Source organism: Ilyonectria robusta (genome assembly GCF_021365365.1).
Source record: "Ilyonectria robusta strain PMI_751 chromosome Unknown BGZ61scaffold_11, whole genome shotgun sequence".
NCBI lineage: Eukaryota > Fungi > Ascomycota > Sordariomycetes > Hypocreales > Nectriaceae > Ilyonectria > Ilyonectria robusta.
Window position 1 is genome coordinate 1,152,398 of NW_025764445.1, and position 17,333 is coordinate 1,169,730.

The 17,333-nt window shown below is 52.0% G+C and overlaps 6 protein-coding genes across 6 annotated transcripts; 2 read left to right on the forward strand and 4 right to left on the reverse strand.

Moving 5' to 3' along the window:
* Nucleotides 1–199: 199 nt before the first annotated feature.
* Nucleotides 200–2,245, reverse strand: BGZ61DRAFT_494561 (glycyl-tRNA synthetase; the record flags this gene model as incomplete). The annotated part of the gene is made up of 3 exons (XM_046250775.1): nucleotides 200–586; nucleotides 634–1,728; nucleotides 1,781–2,245. The coding sequence occupies 3 exons, from the start codon at nucleotides 2,243–2,245 to the stop codon at nucleotides 200–202; spliced, it is 1,947 nt and encodes a 648-aa protein (XP_046103881.1).
* Nucleotides 2,246–2,701: 456 nt separating this feature from the next.
* On the reverse strand, nucleotides 2,702–7,480 carry BGZ61DRAFT_494562 (uncharacterized protein; the record flags this gene model as incomplete). Its single annotated transcript, XM_046250776.1, has 11 exons — nucleotides 2,702–2,939; nucleotides 3,019–3,579; nucleotides 3,634–3,795; nucleotides 3,866–4,548; nucleotides 4,602–4,677; nucleotides 4,737–4,818; nucleotides 4,890–4,918; nucleotides 5,076–5,133; nucleotides 5,752–7,118; nucleotides 7,176–7,243; nucleotides 7,307–7,480. 11 exons carry the CDS (start codon nucleotides 7,478–7,480, stop codon nucleotides 2,702–2,704), a joined length of 3,498 nt encoding a protein of 1,165 aa, XP_046103882.1.
* An 885-nt stretch (nucleotides 7,481–8,365) lies between these two features.
* BGZ61DRAFT_353397 (uncharacterized protein) lies at nucleotides 8,366–9,425 on the reverse strand (the record flags this gene model as incomplete). The annotated part of the gene is made up of 2 exons (XM_046240516.1): nucleotides 8,366–9,082; nucleotides 9,144–9,425. 2 exons carry the CDS (start codon nucleotides 9,423–9,425, stop codon nucleotides 8,366–8,368), a joined length of 999 nt encoding a protein of 332 aa, XP_046103883.1.
* A 302-nt stretch (nucleotides 9,426–9,727) lies between these two features.
* Nucleotides 9,728–10,800, forward strand: BGZ61DRAFT_42205 (uncharacterized protein; the record flags this gene model as incomplete). Its single annotated transcript, XM_046243524.1, has 2 exons — nucleotides 9,728–10,127; nucleotides 10,190–10,800. Coding segments are annotated over 2 exons (918 nt in total), but the record flags the coding sequence as incomplete, so codon positions are not given.
* A 1,752-nt stretch (nucleotides 10,801–12,552) lies between these two features.
* Nucleotides 12,553–13,548, forward strand: BGZ61DRAFT_453262 (uncharacterized protein). The gene has a single exon (XM_046246057.1). It carries the CDS (start codon nucleotides 12,617–12,619, stop codon nucleotides 13,436–13,438), a length of 822 nt encoding a protein of 273 aa, XP_046103885.1. The 5' UTR covers nucleotides 12,553–12,616; the 3' UTR covers nucleotides 13,439–13,548.
* Nucleotides 13,549–13,583: 35 nt separating this feature from the next.
* Nucleotides 13,584–15,169, reverse strand: BGZ61DRAFT_589040 (uncharacterized protein). Its single transcript, XM_046256557.1, has 2 exons — nucleotides 14,817–15,169; nucleotides 13,584–14,761 (listed from the first exon to the last, which is right to left on the reverse strand). Exons 1-2 carry the CDS (start codon nucleotides 15,104–15,106, stop codon nucleotides 13,729–13,731), a joined length of 1,323 nt encoding a protein of 440 aa, XP_046103886.1. The 5' UTR covers nucleotides 15,107–15,169; the 3' UTR covers nucleotides 13,584–13,728.
* Nucleotides 15,170–17,333: the final 2,164 nt, after the last annotated feature.

Below are 17,333 nucleotides of genomic sequence, written 5' to 3' on the forward strand. Positions count from 1 at the left end.
TTTGATCTTGATTTAACGGTGCTCTCGGCGGTTGACAACGTGGTGCTCTTGGAGAAATGAATCGCTATTTAAATTACTTCGCTTGAATTCTGAACGGCGCACTGTTGCGTTTCCTTGTTTCCGTTTTCAGACACTTTTCAGTTTCGCTCAATCGTGTAAATTACAAAACCCATTACAAATGTCATGAAGTTCCAAAGATTCAGTCATCCTGGATTTGCCCAGTAAAAGCCGGCAGTCTCTGGGAAACCTGCTCCCATGACTCGCTACCATTGACCAAATTGCAGACAGCTTGAATGATGGCGTCCTCCGAAGCTCGCACTTGACTAGTTGAGTCTCTTTCTCGTAGTGTAATCGAACCATCCTCCACAGTATCGAAGTCAATTGTAATGCCCAGCGGGGTTCCAAGTTCATCATTCCTAGCGTATCGCTTGCCGATAGACGTCGATGATGCGTCCACGTTGTTGGAGATCCTTAGCCGCCGAAGTCGGGCTGCAAGCTTTTTCACCGCAGGCTGGAGTGAGGGGTTGTTAGAGAGAGGGACGATGAGCACCTTGGTGGGTGCTACGGAAATGGGAATCGAAAGAACCTAGGACAGTCAGTACATTTTCCTCTTAAAGTATGTTGGGCTCTTACTCCTCTCGCAACATCGTTTGGCCGATGCCAGTACACATGCTCCAAGAGACTGTAGAGGATACGCCCAATGCCAAACGAGGGCTCGATGACATTTGGCGTGTACTCACGTATTCTCTCAATTCGAGTAACCTTCTTGATGACACAAATGTCATCAGAAAGCTGCACGGAAGTTTTGCCATCAGCCAACTCCTCGGTTGGAACCGTAATGACGGCTTTCTCGGTTAGCTCCGCAGCTAGATTCTCCAGCGTTTGCTGATCCAACGAAGCCATGGCGGCATCGACCTTTTTGGCGTCCTTCTTAAATCGTGGGCCAAGGAGCTTCTTATCCAGAGTCGCCTGCCATTCTTCCACCTCAATCGGCTCTGATCGGGGCTCTTTCACAACAAGTTTTGTACCTGTCTGCTCCGAATGAACCGAGAGATCGTATGCGCTTCGATCTGCACAACCAACGCATTCGATCCAGCCGTAGCTTGTTAGAAGCTCCGCATCCCAACAGTCAACAGCGTAATGGGCCATTTCGTTATCAAGATGCTGCCGAAACCGGAGCTTACTCTGATCTGCTCCAATATTCAGGAGGAAAAGATATACTCGCGCAAGGAAATAGCCAAGAGTTTCGTTCTCCACCAGGCCGGTTTGGACAGCTTCGCTAATTGACATGATGGCGATGGTAGTTTTGCCAGACTGTTGGGTGCCTTTATCCAGCAATGGTAGGTTTACCTCTGCAACCTCGGCAAATCGTTCGTGAGACTTGCTGGCCTCGGGGTCTACGTAGTGTTCAATCTCGGCCATGAGGAATTCTCTAACTCGCAGTAGGCCAGAACGCGGCGATATTTCGTTGCGGTATGATTTTCCGATGCTCGCAGACGCAAACGGCATGGAGCCCTGGCCAAACTCTAGGAGTCTCCGGAAGTTGAGAAACTGTCCCTGTGCCGTCTCGGGCCTGAGGTAGATCGGGGCTGCAGCGCTGGGACCGATGGTGGATTTGAACATGAGATTGAAGGGAATCGGCGACAGAACCTCGCCATTGCCGTCGGGGTTGCGGATGTCGTGTTGCTTGATGAGCTGGCCGAGTTCAGGACCATCGTAATTGTCGATCTGCAGTGTAGATGTCAGCAGGTGTGTTGTAGAGTATCGTTGGGGAGCGTACCTTGGCGAGGATTTCTTCATACTCTGTAGCCGTGGCATCATCCAGCTTTCTGGACTTTTCTTGACAGTCGACTTCTGCTGTGCTTTGGTATTTCGCTAACCTCGCTCGAAGCACAGATTCAATCAGGTGGTCGGTACGGAGATATTGGCCCTTGACCGGGTCTTTGCTCATCCAGTCGGCAAACTTCTCGACGTGTCCGCTCGTTTTTAGAACCACCTCGGGTGTCAGTACTGTGCAGTCCAGTTCCATCATGTTCTCCTCGATGACGAAGTGGTTCCGCCACTCGTTGACGATGTTGGCCTGGAGCGCGCAGCCGGGCGGGCCATAGTCGTATAGGCCACGGTTGTCAGTCGAGGCACTGGCCGATGTACGATAAATCTCAAAGGCCTCGGCGAAGAAGAACCGTCGTTTGAGCAGAGACTCAAATCTCTGGCGACTGAACGCCTCTCCGGTCATATCCGTCATATCGGCCATAATTTGGATGAGGAGATGTCAGATGTACTATTCCAGCATTCCAACATTCCAACGTCGCAATATTTGTAGGCGGGGACGAATCACTAAGCCTTGATCAACCTAGCACGAGTCACACAGATCTGGGATGGTCAGCAACCCCACTAGAACCGGCGTCTGAGTCAGGCCTGAGTCAGAAGGTGAGTAACTACAAAAACGAGGCTCAAGTGTACAGATTGTTGGGATGTTCGGCGAACTGGGCGAACTGGGTGTGTCTCTATGTTCATTCTCCACGCATTGTTGCCTACTCCTAACACCCGGTCACGCGATTTCCGCGCCATTTCACTCTGTAACGTTTCGGGCCACTTACTTCAGAAGAGCAACTATGATCCGTTAAGACGATATCGAGTTATTTAGCCTCGAATCCCTTGAGAGTCGTCATCAAGATAGCTATAGAACATATTCTTCATATCAAGACATTACACTGGATGCACCTGGCTTGTAGCCCTCTTTGATAAATCTGTCAGCTTCATGGATAATCCAGAGGCTTTGATCCACGCTCGGCGAATCTGAGCCTACATCAAGCTGCCGCCATTCTTGGAAGAGGCCCTTGAGATGGTCACCCATCTTGAGGACCTTTGGATCGATGAGGTTCTTCAATATTGGTACTTGACAGGCTGCAAGTAGAATGAGCATAGCTCCGGACATTCTGGGAAATGAATTAGCAAAGGTCTGGCAATAGTTTTGGTCGGCTTGTAATGTCAAGATCAGTACAAGGGGAGACATACGAAAGAGAGCAAATCCACGTATCGACTAGAATCGTGTGTGCAAACCCCCGTAGATTGAGGACATGCAGCATACAGGCGTCAATGCAGGCCCGGCACTTGGATAGCGCATCTTGACTAGGTGAAATTGCACTGATGCCATGGGAGCCGATCTGACTTCCACTCAGAATCCACATCAGATATGGACGGTAGATGACGCCCTGACAGGTCAAGTACCGCTGCCTCAGAAAGCCACCTGCATCTGTCCGAGTTGGTCGTGTGTCGATACTAAACTCAAAGGCGACAGGCAGAACATCACGCCATTCGTCAAGCTGGTGATTCAGCTCGGCGACAATAGGCGGGAATCGTGCCGTGTCGAGGGCGGCTCCGGTGCCCCGAGCATAGAGCAGTTGATGGACTCGATTCAAAAGGCGACGCATGCTGATACAAGCGAGGAAATAAAGAGCCGATTGCTCCTCTTGGTCGTTTGTAGAATGTGTGTGATACGCTCCAGGCAATGGAATGGAAGACTCGATTCGTGCGATGCCTGACGGAGGGCATGCAGATAGTTCTGCTACGTAATCGCTGTGCGAATTAGCATGGTTTGGGCAGCCGACTCGGCCAACTGGAAAAAAATACCTTTCAAGAATATAACATGACCAAAATATCCTTCTCACACGTTCCTGGTCTTCGGGTGTACCTCCATTGGGAGGATAAGAGAGAAGTAGCAGACATTTGGCAGCCGTTGCGCTAAGGAACTCCCAGGCTTGGAGCGGCCGGACGAGAAAAGCAAAGTACATGCTAATTAGTTAGCCTCTGACAGCTCTTTATGCAAAGAACGACATGTTTGAGTCGTTGGAGCAGTACTTACGCAGCGAAGAATAGGCATTGCGCAGCTTCTGAGTTGGTATGCAAGTGTGCTACGTAGAGTTTCTTCAAGGCGGATTCAAAGTAGATGTCGCCCATCTTCCGCTTCATTAATCGTCTTCGCGACTCGTCTTCGGTGAGAACCTCCCCAGACGCGAGGCCTGCAAGGGTCTGACTTGCACACCCAAGCGCCATGGTCAGGAGAGTGAGACACACCTCGACGTTGTCCTCGGAAGGGACGCCAGCCTGCAGTGTCACTCGAATCTTCTGAAGTTGCTCCTGGGACATGGTTGGGTACCAAAAGTTGAGATTGTGCTCGAACGAGTCGAGGATGGAATTGATGTCGTCAATGTCGACGTATGGATACATTGCGTTTGGCCTTATCGGAAGGATTGTTCGTGATTGTTCCAGGTGGAATATTGAAGTGTGTTCGGTGCGAAGCGACGGGAAGATGTCGAAGTGAGGCCATTGGAGGATTGATTCCGTGGTCGAAGTGTGCATTGAGTCGAGCACTGCATTGTCGAAGCTATATCCATTGCTGGGATGCGACTCGCTGAGGGCTTCTTGAATGGGGACGCTGGGACGGCGCGCATTTCCCTCGTTGTGAGGCGATCCCGAAAAGGAGCTTCCAAATTGCGCATTTGGGGAGACGTAGGAGACGCGACGATCGGGCTGCGAGCCAGTGGACTGCGCGATCAGTGAATATGGCGTCAAAAATGAGTCGTGACATTGGCACTCACGAGATTGGCATTTATTTCGTGGAGGAACTTTTCGACGCGCAGGATTCCCTCGAGGATGAGGTCATTTTTGCCTCTCCTGCGATGCAATTAGAACAGGTGCTGTTTATTATTCCCGGCAGTTTGGTGGAAACGTACGAGTTGGACTCGGCACCATATGTACAATCCTGGTCGGCCGTGGAGCAGGTGGTACACGGAGTTCCTCCATCACATCTCACGACTCAAGTCAGCGAGGAACGAGGAAACAGGAAACAGGAAACACGCGGAAGCACCGAGGAGCAGCCGACTGACCGTATCTTGCGCCCACGACAAGTATCGCACTGCGGAGAGTTAGAGAGAAGATGGCAGGGGATGAAGCTAATTGACTTACCGCATGCGATGTGCGGAGCCGTTTCCTCGACGGCTCGCCTGCGGGCTGGTGGAAGCTGTCGCCCATGGCCTGCAGCGGTTGTTGGTCAATTGCACATCACCACGAACGTGAAGGAGCTGCGAGAACGGCGGACCGAGACGGACCGAGGGAACGAAGGATCGCCAGCTTTATGAGGAGAGTGGGTAAATTGGCCGTCCGGGGGGGCGGGGGAGGGGCATGCGGGGAGAACAAGGGTTAGGGACGATGACTATTGGTGCGGAAATAGCCTGTTGGTTGCTCCTCGTGTGAGGCCGGCTCGTGATGCTCTAGTTTTGTTGATGCGTGGTGTAGTTTGGTGATAGTTGCGTTTGGGGATGGATGCCACTCGACACCTTGTTACGCGTAGTGGGCATCTGTCGAGGATGGACTAATGCTCTACGACTCTCCCAATACTCTGGTTCGGGTGCTGGCCCAGTTTTCGGAATGTCTGGACCTGAACAGGGATGCTGCGCTTAATGCTTGTTGAAGATCATGAAATGCATAGACAAGGCCATAGATCGACAGGTTCATATGGGCAGAAGCATCCAGGATTATAAAATTCCTCGCTAAAGCCATCGATCAACAGGTTCATATGGGCAGAAGAGTGCGAGATAATAAAATTCTTAGCTAAAGCCATCAATCAAGAGGTTCACATTGGCAGAAGCTTGTCTCAATTATAATGCTACCTCTGTCATTCGATCCCTCAGTGACCGTAAGCTCTGCCACAAAGACATCACGCCCAAGTTACAACCCCCTAAGCCAGACCGTCCATCTTCTCATCGCCCGTCACATTAAGCGTGTTCATAACCGTCTGCGCACTCCTCTTCTCCAGACTCTTCTTGACCGGGTTGCGCGCCTCAAACACCTCCGACAGCTCCTCCAAGGTGCGGTCCTTGGTCTCGGGGAAGAAAAAGTACATGAATGCACACTCGAAGAGGTCCCAGAACACAAACACCAGATAGTAGTAGTAGCCAATGTCCTCAAAGGCAGGCCCGCTGCTGTACTGGACGACGGTCGACGCACAGGCGCTGGCGAAGTTGCCGATGGCGGTTCCCTTGGCGCGGGTGCTGGTGGTCAGGGTTTCGGCAATGTACATGGACTGGAGAGGCGTCCATCCGAAGGAGAAGATGATGCCGAACAGGAAGATGAAGGCCACAGTGGTGTTTGCAACCGCCGTGTTGTCGGGCTGCTCGAGGGACAGCTTGCTGGTTCCGGTCATGACGGCAAAGCAGCAAGAACACGCGACAATAGAGTACAGTAAAAGAGGGCGTCGGCCAATAACATCAGTCAAGCGGGCTCCGAGAATGGCTCCAAAGAAGCACAGCACCGGGTTGATGCCATTGAGCGCAAGCACCTTCTTCTCGCTGAGAATGCCAGCGTTCTTCAACATGGCTGGGAGATAATACGAGCTGAGACTGTTTCCACTGATCTGACCAAAGCAAGCCATGCCGATGACGCAAATGAGACGGCGGCGAGCGCTGTGGGTGTTCCAGAGCTCATGGTAGTCCCACCACTTCTTGTCCGAAGCCTCGGTCGAGATCTGCGTGCTCATCTCCTGGAGCTGCAGCTGCACCATCGGGTGCTTTACGTCACCGTCGCCGTGGTAGGTGGCAAGCACTTTGGCGGCATCTTGATAGCGATCCTGGGCCATGAGCCAACGCGGCGACTCGGGAAGAAAGAAGACTCCCAGGACGACGAAGCCCGACGTGATCATCTGGCACCAGATGGGAATCCGCCAGGCCTTCTGGTCGGGATCGCCGCTGGCAGTGGTCATGTAGCTGCACCCGTAGACGACCCAGCTCGCGATGATGCTCCCGATATACCAAGTGCAGTTGTACAGGCCGGTCAGCGTGCCGCGCCACGAGGGGTGCGCCATCTCGCTCACGTAGCACGGCGCCGACACGCAGCAGAAGCTGACGCCGAAACCCAGGAGGAAGCGGCCCGCGAGGAACTGGCCGCGGCCGGTGGACGTGGCCTGCACACAGGTGCCGATGATGACGATGAAGGCGCCGGTGAACATGCCCCAGCGGCGGCCGAAGGAGTCGTTGACGGGGCCGGTGAAGAAGACGGCGGCGGCGGAGCCGATGTTGTATAGGGCGAAGACGATTCCGAGGCTCGAGCCTTCGACGCCCCTGTAGTTGAATTGTCAGTTTCGCTCTTGTCATTGTAATATAAGAATTGCCACGCACATGTTGAAGTAGTTTTGGTACGACTTCATGCCATTGAGACCGCCCATGAGGGATCCATCGTAGCCATTCTACACAAGCCACGGGTCAGCAAAGCCGATTTCAACTACACCACAATTGACAGATCGACGTACCAAACATCCGCACAAGTAGGCGCAGGCCAGCACGAGGTACAGGCGAAACATGCCGCCCGTCCACGGCGACACAGAGTGGTTCTGCGCATCGTGGGCCAGCTGCACCGCGGCGCCCGTGTCGCGGATGCCCTCATCACCATCCGCAGGGCGCGGCTTTTCAGAGCTATTCGCCATGGCAATTGAGGCTCGTATCCGAAGTCGGCGAGTACGGCAATGATATGATGATTCAACACTGCACAAGAGAGCAGGACAATGGATGGCTGGGTCGAAGCTGTATCGTCACTCGAGGGATCCAAGGCCTTATATACCAGATCGACAGGGCCCGTCGCAAAGCTCGATGGCCTGTTTCCGTCCCATGACAACGAACCTCAATAAACTCCATCACGTATGGCCCACTCTCTCCCGTCTTGAGTCTGCTCCGGCTTCCCCGCATTCTGGCGACGCCAATCCGGGAGCAAAAGAGCCGGAGGAGGTGACGGACTGGGCAATGGCGAGCCTGGGGTGCAGAAGCAGACAACCACACCACTGTGCAACTGTCCAACGGCATCCAGACGCGGAAAGGCGCCGTCCGGGAAGAGCTTGGGGCCCTGCATCGTTCTCGAGGGATCAAGGCACCGTCTCGGCTCCGACATCCCCGGCGGCGGGGACCACGGGGATCATGGATCATGGGGGTCACATTTTGCCTCCTCATTGGCTCGCCTGTGTAGTCGGCTTCTTTGGTTCCTCGGTAGCGGGATGGTTCCAATGCTTCAAATCTCCACATAGACGCATCGACGGCGTCAACGCGTGGTCGACCACATGCGCAACCGCCTGTCGATGAGTCAGGACTCGTCAAGTTGGGCCTTGTCTCTATTGAGTGCTTTGGCTCGCTTGGGTGTGACCTTGTTAACTCAAGAGCATCATTCAAGCACATCATACCAGCCCTCTGATATCTACTAGGATCATTCCACTCTCTAGTTAAGAAGCAGCCCTGCAGGCACAATTCGATCATATCATCGACCTTCCAGACCTCACAGTTTGCGTCGGGGAAGCTAAATTGCTTGTCAGGACATTTTTACACTATTCGTAAGGGTAGTCTCCATCCGACGAGCCATCCTTGCGATTATACGCTCGGTGCTGTGCCCTCTGGAAATCTCCCTTCAGAGGGTACTCGAACTGGTCCCATACGTCCTTCAATCTCAAATCCGGTGCATCTACTGGCAGCGGCTTCCTCTCCCAGATGTTTCGGTAGATGCCTGTCTTTTCAATTGGCTCCTCTGGATCTTCACGTCGGGTGTCTTCTTGGCTGGGGAGGATGGGAAGTAGCTTAAGGTCTGGTGTTTCAGAAGTGAGGAATTCCAGAAGTTGCTGCCTATAGGTGTCTGAAAGCTGCCAGATTCGGTATGTAATGTCATAGCGGTCGGGATGGAGCCAGACGGAATCTGGTTGGACGTCTGGAGATGCCTCCGGGTGACGTCTGTCGAAAAGCACGACGCCGCCTATGATGCGCGACTCGGCCCAGAAGGCTACCACATCGGCAAGACCGTTGGGATATTGTTCAAAGTCCTGGTACCATGGCTGGCGGAATAGAGTAGGCCAGGCACCGTCTGGGTACCATTGCCAGAACATATCATCCTTGGGAGGAACCCATGAGGCAATGCCATCGCTGGTGTGGAGACTGGTTCCCAAGTTGAATACTTGGACGGCGGTTTCATGGATTGCTTCTGCTGTGGCCTCGACTAGTCGAGTCTTGAAGGATCTAGATCCAACGGATGCAGCACGGTATTCGGCAATCAGCTAAGCGCGGACTCAGTAATCACATCTCAGAGAACATCAAGAGCCCGCGAACGTCACTTACAGTTGAATCTAGTTTTATCAAGGAAAGATCAACATCCCTGCGAAACTCGCGCGTCTTTTCCAAGACGCCAGGACATAGCTCTTTGTGTGCATCGTGAATGGGGTGGTCATCGGTCAGACCACCGTCTGAAGTGTCCTGGACGACACTGGCCAGGGGCAGTCCGTCGATGATCTGAGCAAAGGTCTCTTCGGCAATCTTGGTCGAGAGAACGTTTGAAATGGCGCGAATCAACACATCGTGATGTGCGCCTCCCAGACCGATGCCGATGCAGATCTTAGGCATTGAAGGAGGGCCATCTGGTTGGAGATGGGCCAGGTCTTTCTCCTCTGCCATGGCAGATTGCGAGATAAGTAACGTATTAGAGTATAAAAGGCGATAAATCGAATGCCAGAGAGTGAAGGCGAGTGTTGCAGCAGCGTGAGGGATGATTGATAGGGATGATTGATTGGGATAAGTTGGATCTACTGAAGCATCCGCGAGAACAGTGATGATACAGGCCTGAGGCACCAAGGCAGCAAGTGAGACGGTGATGATCGGATTGCCTTGACGCCTTGATCAATCCGAAAATATTCCAAAAATATTCCCAAAATAGTCCTGGCCTGTCTTTTCTATTAACACAACAGCGAGGCTGTGCACAACAAGACTGCCATCCTCTCGCAAGCAGCGGCTATTCAAACTGGTCGCTTCTGGGGGCTGGCGCTTATCACCGCCATGGCTCCGCTAAACTTGTCGTCGTGCCCTATCACCATCGCCCATTGACGCCTCCAACTGTGAGTCTGGGGGGATATTCACTTCCCCGTAGCGGCGAAGCAGGCCGCTATTTTGAGGCCAGTCTGTTTGGCGGGGTGGTGGAATTTTACGACGACAAGCAAGACCCCATGGGAAGACGACAAGCAGGAGTGCCTTACTTGATCGACGACGGGACAAAAAGTTCTAGAGCAATTGAGATCTCGAGAAACTACATCTTTGAGTTCATCGACGGGAGTAAGTACAGTTTTGACATTAGACCTCCCTCGCTCCGATGATAGGATTCTAATCGCTTTCAGACCTGACGTTCCCCATCCGTGCATCATCCAGAGCCCGTCCAACCACCCTGGCGGAACTGAAAGAGACAAGCAAAGAAACGTCGGGCATACGGCCGCGTCAGCGGAACCGAGTTCCCAAGACTTCATCGCCTGAACGCGACAATGAGCTCTACGTGCCGAGTGCAAGCAACCGCGGGTCTAGAAGTCCGAGTGCTGGGTCGACGGCTCACCGTCAACTACCTGTTCACCCTCAGTACCGCGCAGTCCGCACTGCTCATCCCATGGTAGAACAGTCTTACGGCGGAGCTGGGTCCCAAGCTTTCCTTGACACCCAAGGTTATGGAGGAGTTGGCAACCGAGCCTACGGAGGACCTAGCAGCCAAGTTTATGGGGGACCTAGCAACCCAGGGTATGGCAGACCTAGCCACCAAGCTTATGGAGGACCTAGCAGTCAAGCATATGGGGGACCGAGTAACCAAGCATACCCGGGGAGCGGAGGTTATGGTTGGGGTCAGAGCGGTCCAAGATATGGCCATTAATGGGAAGATTCTTTGTCCCCTCTGGAGAGGTGGTGAAGTGTGTGTGGGTATGGATTTGGGAGTATTGGGGTGGCGTTATTGCCTTGTTTGACGTGTGGTTTAGCAGTCATAGCTCTACCGTTTTTGATCTAATAAGTGTTCTGTTATGTAGACCTTCCATTCCACTGAAAGTGTTCTCGGCTCGCTCAAACGGAGATGTGCATTGCGAGTGGAATTCACGTAGATGAAGCGAAGCATGGATATATCTCCAGCCATAGCTTCAAATAGCATTCATTTAAATTCCCCTGTGTTACAGCAATTACCTGCTAGCAAGTGGACAGCTGCGCTGTAGTTAAATGGGGGGAGGAGATTGATAATGCCTTAAAAAGGGTCGAATTTATGATATTTTATAGGGTAACTCACTAGATTCAAGGTATCACCTTAAACTAATGTAATTGGTATAAAGTGGCACAAGAATTACCAAGGAAATTCTCCATATATCACAATATAATTATTTATTTTAATTGCCGCTGACCAGAAATGAACGAATTGACTTGACGCCTCTGCCAGTCCAAAATATCCCAAAAATATTCCCAAACTAGTTCCAGCCTGAGGCCCAGTCGAGGATTATGTGAACGGGAGTTCAGGCACCTGGGCTGAGTAGATGACCTTTTCAACCTCATTGGACCTCGGCATGTATCTAGAAACCGGGTCGGATTATCTTGGATATGCATGTTACTACAGTCAGCAAGATCTTTTAGTCGTCAGACAATTGATTACCCCATAAATACCACAATGATTTCTACTTAAGCTGTCTTACTATCCCCTCCTCTACTGCCCCGATCCAAATATCGTCGCTTCATCAACTGCTACCCATCAGGATTATGACAGAGCGGCACCAAAACCCGTTACGCAGGTTTCCAATCGAACTTCAGCGGGCGATATTGACATGTCTCCTCTCGTCGATTGAAATCCAATTCCTTGCCTTCAAATCAGCTGGCTCAATACAAGAGATAATTACAACCGGACATGGTCTATAAGATGGCGGCAATGACTGGTGCTTGAAACTTGAATTCGCGAATAATCTGGGAAACAAGCACGAAGACTGAACCGTGACCTTTCTATCGAAGGGCCGTTTGACCACGTCACTAATCGCATCAACAACACTGTCGGCATCAAGCTCGCGCAACAAAACCCGACGGGCGATATCCCAGAACTTTACTGAGGAAGCAAAGAATTTACGTCGCTTAGTTGTCATTCGTAATGTCCGTGTTGAGAACTGCATACAAACGGCGGGTGCCCAGTGGCAGCAGCCGTCAGAGTACCGCTCGACAACATTCCACGTAATTCCGACCTTCTCAGACCGGTAAAAAGAGACATTGAAGAGGATGAGGGTCGCTATGCCAGATGAGCGGACGATTAACGACGAGTTCCGAAGATGGCTAAGACGCATGCTGAGCTTGGTGATGATAGTCTTCTTGGTTTCTAAGGCGCAATTGGCCACTAGCGGATGCATAGCACCCAGAGACGCAAGGTAGGTTACTTAATTGTCATAATTAAATCCTGGATAGAACCGATAAAGCCTTGGAAGGCACGCATATTATTTTTGTTTTCTTACGTGAGGTAAACTACTAGGTTTTAGGCGCAGATAAAATCAGCACGGAATTTGTGATAATTAGCCCCGTCTTATGTCCTAGTCGCCGCGCCGACGCGGAGATAATGGAAATTGGGCAAAATACAGCGGATGTGTCGGACCGGAGTTTGGCGGTCGCGAATCTGCTTGTTAATTATGCTAGCCTTTCTAGAGAGGCAATGGGTATAAAATGGCATGAAAGATGACTACAGAAAATCATCTACTCCATCGCCTTCTTTTTTATCTGCTTGCATTCCCCGCTCCCTCCAAAGAAAATATTTGCCGCTGTTGACTACCATGGCGAGAATTTGGCTTGTAACAGGCTCCTCACGGGGACTCGGCCTCGCCTTGGTTGAGGCCATTCTCACTTCTGGGGATTCCGTCATCGCGACAGCTCGAAACAAGGACCAACTTAGCCACCTGGTCCACAAGTACGGCTCCGACCGAGTCCTTACAGCGGCTCTCGACGTCACAGATAACGATCAAGTCCTTCGTGTGGTAGAAAATGGCCACAAAACGTTTGGCCGCATCGATCTAGTTGTGAACAACGCAGGCTACGGCGAGACGACATCGATTGAGGATTTCGACCCCGAAGCGTTCAGGGCGCAGATCGACACGAATCTCTTCGGCGTGGTCAATGTCACTAAAGCCGTGCTCCCCATTATGCGTCAACAGAAGTCTGGACATATCCTACAAGTCTCCTCGGTTGGCGGGAGAGTTGGGTCACCCGGCCTTGGAGCGTACCAGGCTGCAAAATGGGCCGTTGGAGGCTTTTCAACTGTCCTCGCCAAAGAAGTTGCACCGTTCGGCATCAAAGTCACTGTTCTAGAGCCGGGCGGTATAAAGACAGATTGGGCAGGATCATCCATGGTCCAAAGCCCAATCAGTGAGCCATACCAGCAAACTGTCGGTGCATTCAAAGATTTGAGAATGCGTTATATCGACAACGGGTCCGAGCCTGAAAAGATTGCAGACGCCATCTTGCACATCTCTAGGGTTGACAACCCGCCGCTTCGACTTTTGCTTGGTCCGGATACTGTTCAGTTGGCGAAGACAGCCTCGGATGAATTGGCTGCATCGGATGAGAAATGGAGAGATGTAACAATGCTATCTGTTTAGATCAGTAAAGCATGACCTAGTCGCAGATAGTCAGAAGAACCAAGTCTATGGCACTCATTTTATTCACTCCAGGTTTCGACGTCACGATGAATTTCAAGACGAGGGGCGGGATTTCGTTTAACAAGTCTCTCAAAATCTATTAATAGTGCATTACAGCCAGCTGGATAGCTGCACTATACTAATACAGAAGGTAAGGGCAAGTGCCCGGTTGTTTTCTCATACACCTTAAACCATCAAGTGGAGTTGAAGCAGGTGTGCACCATTTCCGAAATCTCTCAAATTAACGGAGATTACAGGCACTGGTGGTAATAGTCATTGTGCTTGACACATTTAAGTCCGGAAGCGCACTTGGTGGCACCCTTGTAAGATGAACCACCACCGCATGCCTCCCATCGTCCCGCAGAGCCGCTCTCGGGGAGAGCCGAAGGGGTCGAAGAAGGAGTTGCCACAGGGGTCGAGTTGCGGTTAGGGGTTGGCAGGAATGGGGTAACATCAGGCGCAACGGGGGAGACAGTAGCGGGAGCTTCGGAGGTGGTAACGGCCTGGAAGGTGGTAGCAGCCTCAGTTACGGAAAAGGCGGCAGAGGTTGCCTTTAGAGTTGATGTAGGCTCCTCAACAACATCCTCAACATCTTCAGCTACGGCTTCGGTCGTGGTAGCCGCAGCTTCAGAGGCCGTTGCGCTTTCCGATGCTGACACTACACTGCTCGAGGACCAGCCGTTCTTCTCAGAGAGATAGTACCACCAGTTGCGGTACATCCAGCCGTCAAAGTCGGTGATTTCCATCGAGGCGCCAGCAAGCATGATGAAGTTTGTCACACCGGTGGGGGTCCAGTCGTAGAAATCGTCCAGGCCAAAGGTGTGGCCCATCTCGTGGAGGAGGATGTGGATGTTCTCGGAGTCAATGTTGTTCATGAAGTACTCGCGGCCGACCTGCTGACCCCAGCTGTAGCCGTAACCACCATCGAGACCCTCGGTAAGCCAGAGAGACTGATCGAAGTGGTGGTCAGCTCCGCCTTCACAGGCGCTGTAGTCGCTGTCCAGGTGGGCGTCACGGGAGCAACCGATATTGCACATGGGGATACCGTCGGCGTCAAGGTCGGTGTAGACATCGTAGCCAGTGGTAGAGCCCTCAAGGAGGCTCTTGTCGGAGACAGCCCAGCCGACAATGTTGACGTCGACCTTGGAGTAAAGGAAGCCGTTGTAGCCATACACCCACTTGAACCACTTCTGGTACTGGGTGTTGTAGACGGTGGCAATCTTGGCGCGCTCGGCCTCAGTGACGGTCTGGTTAGAGTCCCAGCGAACGCAAATGTTCAATTTGCTACACTTGTGATTAGTAACTTCTCTTTCTTCGATGCTGCTTCGGAAACGCTTACCCTTCATTGGCCATGACCTGGTGCCAGCCCCAGTTGACATTTCCATCAGCTCCACCGTCGTAAGTGGAAACAACATGGTCCCAGACCTCAGTAAGGGGGGTTGCCAGGTCAGAGGGCGGGCTCCATCCACTGGCACGCTTGACGGGGCGGTTTCGGCTCTGGTATTGAAACGAGCGCTTGGATTGCTTGGAGTCGAGGTTTGCCCAAACGGATCCGTCAAGATCAGAGAGTGCCGTGGCACAGACCGCAAAGCTGGCCAAGACGATGGCGGGAAGTCCGGAGTAGAGCATTTTGTTGGTAAAGAATGAATGAGAAAAGAGTGAATGTATAAAGAACGAATACGAAAAAATCCGACCCAAGCGGACTGAATGAATGAAAGACGTGGTTTACATGAAGAACAAACAAGTCGACGGCGCAAATAGGTATATATTTTGTTGGACTGGACATGTCGTGATACGACGGCTTCTCCCCGATGGTCCTCTGGACCACAGTATTAATTTCCCACCTATTGCGTCAGGATAAAGTCGTTTGCTGAGGGTAATTAGTTACTAAACCTGTGACATGAAACGGGGTAAACACGGACTGTCTAGCCTATATTCGGTAATGAGCCCCGTTGGTCCACCCAAATGAGCTGTCGTGTGTTTGAGACCCATGTCTGACAATTCGTATTCTTCCCCTTAAGTTCAAGCTTAACTTTGAGTCTCTAAGTCTGGAACACATCGGGGAGGATTCCGATGAGCAAGGCTGTAAAAATGTGGGCTGTCGGGTAACTGGCGCTGTCGGGCAACTGATTTTAACAAGGAAATAAATGGATGCGAAACCGAGTCGTATTGTCGTGAAGGAAGTAGCCAATGCTGACTGAGCGCGAACGTAAGTAGCAGGAACCCCCTTTTCATTTCCCGACAAGTTTTACGATTTCTGCAACTTGTCAGTTTTTTCATGTTGAATAGTTCTGGAGAACACGTGGGGATTCTAAGATGAAGGATCGAATTATTGGATTATTCGTCCCCTTTATGTAAGAAGTAATAGTAATATATACGAGAAAGTTAAGTCGTATCTACATTAAAGCCATAAAGATGCCAATCGCCAGAGTTGACATCACAGCAAGAACACTACCAGAAGCACGCGATGCACTACCAGTCACAACCACAACAGCCGTTTCAGCAGCGTTATCGCTGCCGGACTGAGAGCTAGCAGGAGCGTTGTCAGCCTCAGAGGAATCGGGTACAGTACCGGTAGACTCGGGAATGTCCACCACGGTTTCCGCAGCGCGTGACTGGGTAGCAATGGTAGAGAGCTGGATGCTGCTCACGACGATCGCCTTGGTGCTCTGGCCCTCAGAATCCTCGTGCGATCCAGTAGGAGCGCTTTCAGGGACTTCAACAGTACTAGAGGCCGCTTGAGTGGAGATGCGGATAACGCTGTTGTAGGGAGTGAAGGCTTGGCCTGCCGAGAAAGAGGCTGAAGCAGTGGCTTCAGATGCGACCACCTTGACGGTTGGGTAGGTCTCGGCATGCGAGGATTCAGTTGCCTCCTCAACAGGGCAGATGGTGGTGCTCACAGCCACGATGTTGGTGGTAACAAAGGTCGTCTGGGCCGAGGCAGGACAGTTGGGGACGGTAGAAGGGCAGGCGGTGACGGTGGCAACGTTGGTGCTGAAGACTGTCGACGTCGTGAACTGAGCATCACTATAGCTGTGAGCAGCTGCTTTGGAGGTTTGAGTTTCCTCGGCAACCTCGGAAACCGGGCAGACCGTGGTGCCGATAGCAATGGTCTTAGTCGTAACGTAGGTCGTCTTGGAGATGACAGGGCAGTTGTTGACGCTTGATGGGCAAGCGGTGATAGTGACCACATTAGTCACATAGGCAGTGGACGTGGTCATCTCAACTGAGCTGGTAACATGGGAAGTAGAGCCAGAGGTGGTCGTAGTAGGGTAAGCAGCCGAGTCCGAGGTAGCTTCAGTTTGCGACGGGCCGGAAGACTCGGACGCAGTGCTGGTGGCAGATCCGGAAGCACCCTCTGAAGAAGAAGCCGATCCATGAGAAGTGGTTGAGGTCTGGGTGTCGCTAGAGACACCGGAGGTCTGTGTATCGGTAGAGACACTCGAGGTTTGGGTATCGGAAGAGACACCCGAGCTCTGGGAAGAAGTCTGAGAAGAAGAAGAAGAAGAAGAAGAAGAAGAAGAAGTCTGCGAAAGAGTGGTCTCTGTGGAGACACCGGAGCTTTGAGAAGCCGAAGAAGTTTCGGAAATGGAAGGGGTCTGGGTTACATCGGAAGTCTGGGAAATGGTGGAATCGTCAGAAGTAGTTGAAGTCTGGGCGTCGGTGGAGGCCGAGCTTTCAGAAGCAGAAGGAGTCTGCGAAGGAGTGTAGGTATCGGAACTGGTAGGCTGTCCCGTGGGTGTAGTCTGTTCAGACTGAGAACCGCTCGTCGAGGTCAAAGTCTCGGAAGCGGAGGTAGGGGTCACATCGGACGTTCCAGGGGTGGTGAGGGTGACTGAAGTGGCCACCGAGGAGG

What these genes read in the sequence shown, in the direction of transcription:
- BGZ61DRAFT_453262 (XM_046246057.1), top strand. Translation starts at nt 12,617, where the DNA reads ATGGCGAGAATTTGGCTTGTAACAGGCTCCTCACGGGGACTCGGCCTC.
- BGZ61DRAFT_589040 (XM_046256557.1), bottom strand. Translation starts at nt 15,106, where the DNA reads ATGCTCTACTCCGGACTTCCCGCCATCGTCTTGGCCAGCTTTGCGGTC. An exon ending in CAGGTCATGGCCAATGAAGG is followed by an intron (nt 14,762 to 14,816) that starts GTAAGCGTTTCC and finishes TCACAAGTGTAG; the next exon opens with CAAATTGAACATTTGCGTTC.